This window comes from Rhagoletis zephyria, unplaced genomic scaffold, assembly GCF_001687245.7.
Source record: "Rhagoletis zephyria isolate East Lansing unplaced genomic scaffold, Rhagoletis_zephyria_1.1 Rzeph_scaffold_11472, whole genome shotgun sequence".
Lineage (NCBI taxonomy): Eukaryota > Metazoa > Arthropoda > Insecta > Diptera > Tephritidae > Rhagoletis > Rhagoletis zephyria.
Window position 1 is genome coordinate 1 of NW_016168549.1, and position 8827 is coordinate 8827.

Below are 8827 nucleotides of genomic sequence, written 5' to 3' on the forward strand. Positions count from 1 at the left end.
ATAACTGTTATCGGAGACATCGAAATCAAAATTAAACTCTTATTTGCAGATTATTTAGTTAAAAATAACACATAATCATTATTTTGGATTTATAACATAAAAATATAAAATAACTGTTATTTAAGGAGTAATTGAATAAAAGTAAAAAAATAAGTGTTGAAGAGCGATTTTTTTTAATAAAAGTTGTAACTGTTGCGGTACGTAATCACTAGGGGCCCAGTAATTTGTATGGGTCTTATTATTTTTATGATAGATCATACTTTTAAATACAAGAAAGAAACCGAGAGAAATCAAATGCATTCACGGTGATATTTGTCCCGGAATTTTTTATTTTTTTGGAAATTTCCTTTCGTTTGCCTAAACTTGACGATTATAGCTCCTAAACTACTAATCCAGTTGAAAAACATTACTGAGTTAGATGATAGCGAATTTCATGATAATTTAAAAATTAATTTCACTTTAGCCCACTACTTAAATCCATAGAAACTTGCAACTCTCCGTCTTTTCAGATTCGAAAAATTATGGCTGTATCTCAAAAACTGTTCCACTTTTTTTTTTTAATTTTGTATATTTAGTAGTTCTTCCCCTCAGAAATGCATACAGCATCGAATTTTGTGATATTTTAATAAAGGATTCATTAACTCGAGTGCGTCATTCGCATTCAATAAAAGTAATTAATCGTATAAGCACGCCATAAACCTTGTTGTAATTTTAACATTATGATGAATTGATATTAAGATGAAAGATGATTATGGTTTAAAATTAGTCGTTGGCAGTTTTTATGAGAAAACTTCATAACAGGCAAAAGAAAATATTCTGAATGCTAAATAGTATTTGTGTGTTTTTATAAATCTTCTTGGAAATATTTCAAGACTGCCACGCGTAAATATCGACGTAATTAATGAGCATACAGGAAAGATTAAATACCGCATAAGATATTTCTGCTATACTTCNCACGCGTAAATATCGACGTAATTAATGAGCATACAGGAAAGATTAAATACCGCATAAGATATTTCTGCTATACTTCAATCAAATGTGGTAACCTTGCGATTTTTTTTTGCCAAATTATTCATAATTATATATTATAACGAATGCGACACAATTTTGTAAGTATCTGACTTGAGTTACTTTTGAAAAGTGACACGATTGTTTGAATTTGGCACGCTACTTAAAACCTGAACGCTGCACGTGCTGTTTTTTTTTTTCAAACAACAAAAACAACATCGTCTTTCTTTGTCATCGTCGATCGGATATATATATGCACACATTAATGTATACTATACGAGTATGTTTGTATGTATGCAATTAACAATTTTCTCGAAGAGTGGTTAAAATTTTGGGCTGTAAAAACCCACAATAACCAATGAGCTTTCGCAATAATTTGTGTGCACTTATGTGCGTGCGACTGACTATATTGAAGCAGTTGCCCGCAGACAAAAATGAAGAAAAACTTTTCCTTTAAAAATGATGATTCACTTAGGTGCTCGTAAATATCGTGATCATTTTTGTCCGGTGATTTTAAGTTAATTTTAATCAAATAATAAGAGCAAAAACCAAATTCCAGTTGTGACACACCCGAAAATGACAATACGCTGCGTTAAACTTTATTTAAGCCAAAGAAATTATGTACACTGTGAAACAAATCGGATGGGATCGGCTGAATATTTTCCGGAATAGTGTGATTTAACAACACGTGTTAAGCATATAAAGGGTTAATGCATAAACATACATACATACATATTCATAGTTTTTATATTTTCTCCGATACATAGAAACACATCCATCCATACACGAATGTTTCAAAATTTAAAACAAAAATTGGGGTCGCTACCAGGGTAGGAAAAATATTGAATTTTTTAAATAATACATTTGTTTTATTTATTTAATTTTTAGGAACTTATTTCAATTTGTTTTATTTAATTTTTTTGCTTTAATTTAACTTTCTCTTAATATTTAGATTCTATTTTTGAAAAAAGCTAAATTTTCTTTTGTTAATTTCCCTTACTTTTAATTTTTAAATATTATTGTTAAAAACAATTTGTTTACTACCATTTTATTTATAAAAGCTTATGTAACTTATTTTTTCTCCTTTTGATTAATATTTTTTAATTTCATTTAAATTTTATGAACTTTTTTAATTTTCCTTTTTTAAATCTTTTACTTTCTTGATTAAATTTTCGTTTCATTTTTAAAATTAATTGCTTTAAAAAGAAAATATTTTTAATTGCAATTAAGTTTTAGAAACTTATTTAATTCTTTTATAGATTTTCCATTTTTTAATATTTAGAATTTGTTGTGACCCTTCTGCAGTATTTGGAATTTTTATAATGTTTTGGGTCATTTTGAGCCAATAATAGATGTTAGTCAATTTTAAGAAAACGCGATTGAATAATTAAAGATTTTTTTTCATGAAAATTAGGTCATTTGCATGCAAAAGGGTTAAATAGAATTTTTTTTTGTAATTTGATTTAATTTTTTAAATCGATTTTTTTTATTCTATAACTTAATTTTCTTTTAAATTTTTGATTGTATTGAAAAAAATATATATGTATTTATTTATTTATTTTTTTATTTTTTTGTTCTCCATTTAATTTTCTAACATTTAATTTTATTTAAATTTTTGGTTTTAAAAGAAAATATATTTTTTATTTACTTCCTATAGTTTTTAGAAAACTTATTGCTAAAAGAAAAACAGAATAACGCTAAGACCTCCTCACTGGCAGATCTATCACACTCTCAAAATATAGAAAAGAGTTTTCAAGATAGTTGTCAGAACTGCCCTGTAAGCTGTTTTTAAGCATCTTAGTTTTAGTATAAATTTACCTTTAACATTAACCAAGTTTCTGTAACTTTAAATTTCATCCAAATCAAACTTTACAATTCTCTCTTTTTCTTTTTTCAGACCCTCCAAACTGCCCTGCTTATAACTTTTACTCGTTTACTTAAGTAATATGCATTTCTGACACCAAAAAACACTGCCGAAAACTAAGAGAAACCAGAAAAAACAACAAATCCATAGGTGATGAGTCCCGAGTTACTTAATCAACGCAACAACAGCAGCCACAGCTTACACAGCAACAGCAACAGCACACAGCAACAAGCAAACTACAACAATGGTAACCACACCAACAATAACATGAATAGGCTCTCTGCCTCATTAACACCCACTGCAACTCCACAAATGATGCATCGCCACAATGCCAGCGTTTACATGACGCCTGGCGACGCCAATAGTATAGAAGCGCATGCGCCAACAACGATGCCAATACTCCCAAATACGCCACCACGCACACCACAAATCAATGCGCCGATGCGTGGTAAAATTATCGGCGAGGCAGGACTGTCCGCGCTGCCAACAGCGGCGCCCATACCGGCTTTCGCACCAGGCACCGACATAATCGGTAGTATGTTGGGCGATTTCGGCATCTGGCAGCTGCGCTCGGTGCTGATACTCTTTTTGTGCAAATTACCCGCCTCCTGGTTTATGGCCTGTATTATCTACACAGCGCCGGAAATTAAGCCGAACACGCAGTACTACTGTGACTCAACTCAGCTGAGCGCAAATCAGACGATATCAGAGGATCAGTGCTATTTAGAGGACTCTAGTGCCAGTGTGGCGCGAAAGCCATGCACGCGTTTCGACTACGACGACAACTTCTATTCGCTCATCATCCAATACAATTTGGTTTGCCTGCGTGAAATTTTTGTTGCGTGGACGCAATATTGGCATCTGTTTGGTGTGCTGGTGGGTGGCGTCTTAGGCACCAAAGCTATGCTGAAGTAAGTGGTGCAGTGGTAGGGAAGACGCCTAGCGCAGAAACTAACATAGTCTCCATTTCTTTGCAACCCTTTCAGACTCAGCCCGCGCACGGTATACATTATCGGCGCCGTACTGCAGATCATTTTGGGCGTCACTACCGGCTATTCAATAGATCTATCAATGCATTGCCTTTTTCGTTGCCTCGCAGCTGTCGGTTGCGCGCTAATGTTCACCTCGGCGCAAGCGATATGTAAGTAAAAGTTTGTGCGAACTTCAAAAGAGTGCGTATGTCAACATTTCCCTGCCAATTTCTTCCACAGTTGTCGACATCACTGGCGGCCGCTATCGCACTGGTGTCATCATACTCTACGACACTTTCTGGTCGTTGGGCGTAATACTATTGCCGGGCATTTCGTCTTTCTTCAAAAGTTGGAACGAACTCTACTTGGGCATTACATTCCCCACCATTGTGCTATTGTTCCTGCTGCAATGGACACCAGAGTCACCGCGTTGGCTGTTGAAGAATGGCAACGACCACGATGTCTATCGCGTGGAGCGCATGCTACGCAAGGCTGTGACATCAACGAACGCACATTCCTGATGCCGGATGACTTTCGGCAGCAGTTGACGAAGTTACGCAATACATTGCGTTCACAGAAGCCACCGGCTACATGGCTACAGCTGTGGCGCGGTCCACGTAGTACACATTACATGTTGGCGGCGCACATAGCACTTGCTTGCTATATTGTCAACTACATGGGCATGTTGTTGAATTTGCGCTCATTCGGCCGTGACTATCGGGTGCCGAACACTATTGCGATGGGTAAGTGTAAAAGCTGTAGCGAAAGTTTGCTCGAAAGTTGATTTCTAAGTTTGGCAATCTTTTGCATTTAATTTGCAGGTGTCGCTGAAATCATTGGCTGTTTTGTAGCGCTACACTTCGTCATGAAGTTCGGTAAGAGGAAGTTTATGTACGCCGGTTGTTTCAATATAATCGCGGGACTTGTGGGTTGCCTCGGTTGGACGTTTACGCGCGCCAATTGTAAGTATACGAAAGCTAACTAACAAGCTTCACAAAATAAGCTCTAAAAATAAGAAACAAATGCATCTATACTTTAGATCGGGCTCGGGCTCAATCCAAGGAAAAAGGTTATAAGTACCACCAAAGGATTAAAGCTTACTTTGGGATAATCCGGCCAAATAAAAATTTGCGTCATTTCCAAGCTTTTTGACACGACTTTAGGTTAGGTAAGAGCGCCAGCTCTGTAGGTAAAGGCACACTTAGACATAGATTTAAGCTGTTCATTGTGGTGCTCTTAAGAGGAGGAGGATAAAGATACAGGACCGTGAGAAGGATAATGGAGGGTGTTAAGGCACAAAGGAAGGACGCGTAGGGATTCTTATAAGAAAACACTCAGTGCCCAACACGAAGCTCCTCCTTGCGGGGTATCTCCACTCACAAATCACTGTTACGATTCCACGTAGTGGTAGATTATTTAAAAGGTATTTTTGAGGACTATAGATCCTTTTGAAAAGTGCAAGTGATGAACAATTTTATGACGCCAAAATCCTTTCACAGTAAGCTTTAAAACTAGGGGATAAACTACAAACTTTTTTTCGTAAACCACTCTTCGGTTTCTCCATTACATGCCCTTCTCTCTTTCCCTACCTTTTCATCAATTTTTTTCTTTCTCTATTTCTAGTGAATCCACACCTCAAAGTCGCTCTATGGATGATAATCGCCCTTGTGCCCAAAATGAGCGTCTCTTGTGCTCAATCTATGATGCAGGGTTGCATGGCCGAGGTAATGCCACCGAATAAGAAGCAACCATTTGCCTTCTCTGTCGTCACATGGGCACGCATTTGGCTGCTAAGCGCTCCGTTCATCAATCTGCTAAGGAAGAGCGATACAGCTCTCTCGCTTACCGCATTCGCTGTGCTCACACTAATCGGTGGCATCTGTACTTGCTTGTTGCAGCCTCCGAAGGAAAGCAACAAAGCTAATCTTGCCATGGCTGGAGTTGATGAGAATGATGAATCAAATAAAAAAGAANTACTTGCTTGTTGCAGCCTCCGAAGGAAAGCAACAAAGCTAATCTTGCCATGGCTGGAGTTGATGAGAATGATGAATCAAATAAAAAAGAACGGTCACCACTAACCGCCACTGTTTGGACGGTGGAAGGGGATAGAAATAATTCGCGGATATGAGTCGATTGTAGATACTATAAACATATGTATTTGTATGTATGAAGTTGTATTATATGAATTTAGAGAGTAGTTAGTTTTTAGCGCGTGCCATTGGAAACAAAGTCCTCCCCCTTTAGTCCTTAGTGTAATCTATGTATAGTAGTTTATAATGCACATGTTAAAATTGTTATAAATGTTATCGTTACTTATTACAGTTATAATTTAGTAATTGGCTCAACGGAAAATGAATAGAAAATAATTCTGCGATTAGCTGCGCCATGTTAACCTTCATTTCACTCGATTGCGTTTCGAGCAGAGCCTTTGGATTTCTAACCCGTTTATAATTTTCAAAACTTCTATTAACAATTCATACTGAAGTTTGAATTGCATTGACCTGTGTTTACTCGCATTATGAAAAAGACGAATCTAACAGTATCATTCCTTAGTAAGCATTCACATGTAAGTACATAAATTTAAACTAAGACAATTAATTAAGTAATCACATAAAAATTTATAAGCACACAAATACAAGCATTTGTTAACACGAACTCGGAATGACTTCAATTACAACTTCGCCCGATGAAAGCTTTAAAAATAAGTATTTGAAGCAGGTGGCAGGTTTTGGGTTAGATAATTGAAATGGGTAAGGCAGATACATGGGCCAAGGTGGCCGCTTTGTTTGGAAAAGGTATAAATTTAAACTAGGAAAACCGAAAACCAAGAAAATCTTCTGGAGTTCCAGGGTCTACATGGTCTTATGTGCCTCCTGGACACTGAGCTGCTCTAGCAGAGTATCTAAAAAACGATTACTACAATTCACAGATGGTTATTCGAAACTACCACTGGCGGCACGAAACCGCAAGCGCATGCTGGTGGTGAAAGTCCACTTGTTTTAATTTCTACTAAAATTTTGGGGGCGGCCGCTGTGGTGTAGTGGTAAGCAGTGCGCGCTTCCACACCGCAGCGCCTGGGTTCAAGCCCTTGTCAAAGCAACATCGCGAAAAAATTTAGAAAAAAGGTTTTTTCTTAACAGCGGTCGCCCATCGGCAAGCAATGGTATATGTTATCCTATTCCAATTAAACACGGTTATAAATTGATGGAGCTAGGAAGACATAATTCTGAAATATTGTGAAAATCTGTAAACTGCCACGTCCACCAGCAATCCGAATTTTGTATTTTAATTGACAAGGACTAGTAGTTGTAGCCAAAATAGCAAAAATTTTATACAAGGTCTACTTTTGCATAAAACACACAGGAAAATTAAAAAAAAAAACAGTTTGGATTGGGGACCGGCACATTTAGTACTTTTTGCCACATTTTCACTACACTCACTGCTTGGTGTTTCTACTTGGCTTCAATTCGCCGGCGAATCTTTTGAAGTCAACCAAAATCCTCTCGACACTTCTGGCTATCACCTCAACTAGTTCAGAAAAGAAAAACATAAACAGCTAACTCCAATCATATTTTTATGGTGATTTCGTTTTTACCAAAAAATTTGGCATTTTGATTGCCCCTTTCTCTTTTCGTGTTCGATTCTAAAATAAAGGCAAACGGTGGGAAAATTTTGTGTACGTTTCTCAAAATGTCACATTCTTTTAAGGCAAAAAAGGCACATACATACTCTGCCCATTGAAGCTTTGTTAGGGGAGATGGTTGCCCTGAAAATCAGATAATATTATGAAATGCGTGAACTAGACAAAGACAAGAAGGCAAAAAGCCTGCCATTTTACAGGGTTGAGTGTGACATCAAACACATTTTGCACCGGAGAAGGGCAACATTTTTGCGAAGAAACGAACTCACCATTACATACGTGCTCTAAGCCACTGTAGCACTTTAGCAATAAACAAATCCATAATCGAATGCCGTAATGTTTTGCCGCCAACAAACAGTCAACAGGTTATGCATAGAATGCCGGTTGCATCACTCAAAACGTTGCCTGCCTGGTACACATATTTTTCTAAAAGCTGCATATAAATTAAAAGCAAAACTATAATTTACCAAAACCAAACTCAGAAAAATTTAAAGAGAAAGAGAGAAAGACCAAAAGAAATACAGTGAAAACTCGATATAACGAACGCTGATGAAACTTAAAACGCAATATAACAACACTTTTCCTTAGTCCTCTGAAAGAAATTCATTGCTGGGAAATTTGCCATACAAAAATGTTTCAAAGATATAACGAAGAAAGCCTGAAAACCATCGGAACGGTTAAAGTACCGTTAGCAAAAGAATACTTAACGATGTGTCGACTCAAAAGCCTCGGCATAACAAATTCTGAATATGTTGACGGTTAGAGCAACGCTTTTTTTCAAAATTTTACATTTTTCGTTGCATCGAGCTTTTTATATTTCATACATACATAAATATCACGAAACCAATAAGGCAATTCTGGCAACTGGTTTTCACCTCACCACAGTTTTTTTGATAGACCAAAGCCTTTCGTAGGACAATTTTTAGTTCTGGTAACCATCTTGAAATCTCTTTTCTGTCTTTCGAAAGACTAATTGAAAGATCTGCTAACGACGAAATATTAAATTAAATAAAAAAATAGTTTTTTTCTTTTAAAACCATAAAACTAAAATATATATAAAATAAATTAAAATAAAATAAGTTCATAAAAATTAAACTAAATTAGAAATTATTTTTATTTTTAAATATCTAATAACATTTAAAAATTAAAAAAAAATATTTATAAAAAAATAACACGTTGTAAAAATTTAATAACAAATTTTTTTTAATGAAAAAAATTAGAAAAGGAAAAACGTTAAATTAAAAAAAATTAAAAATAAATTTAAAAAATTAATAGTGATTAAAAAATCTTAAGAGAATAAAAAATAAAAATAAAAGAAAATTAAATTAAAAAACAAAAAAAAAA

The 8827-nt window shown here is 35.5% G+C and overlaps 2 protein-coding genes across 2 annotated transcripts in view; both read left to right on the forward strand.

Moving 5' to 3' along the window:
* The first annotated feature begins 2884 nt into the window (after positions 1 to 2884).
* On the forward strand, positions 2885 to 6552 carry LOC108377107 (organic cation transporter-like protein). Its single transcript, XM_017633366.1, is given in 7 exon segments — positions 2885 to 3783; positions 3859 to 4013; positions 4084 to 4335; positions 4338 to 4586; positions 4665 to 4805; positions 5467 to 5783; positions 5885 to 6552. Coding segments are annotated over 7 exon segments (1959 nt in total). The 5' UTR covers positions 2885 to 3025; the 3' UTR covers positions 5972 to 6552.
* A 1640-nt stretch (positions 6553 to 8192) lies between these two features.
* LOC108377105 (putative fatty acyl-CoA reductase CG5065) overlaps positions 8193 to 8827 on the forward strand; it is a 6242-nt gene continuing 5607 nt past the window's right edge. The window contains exon 1 of the mRNA XM_017633365.1: positions 8193 to 8241. Within this exon, the coding sequence (XP_017488854.1) occupies positions 8193 to 8241 (49 nt within the window). The remainder of the gene's footprint in view (positions 8242 to 8827) is intronic.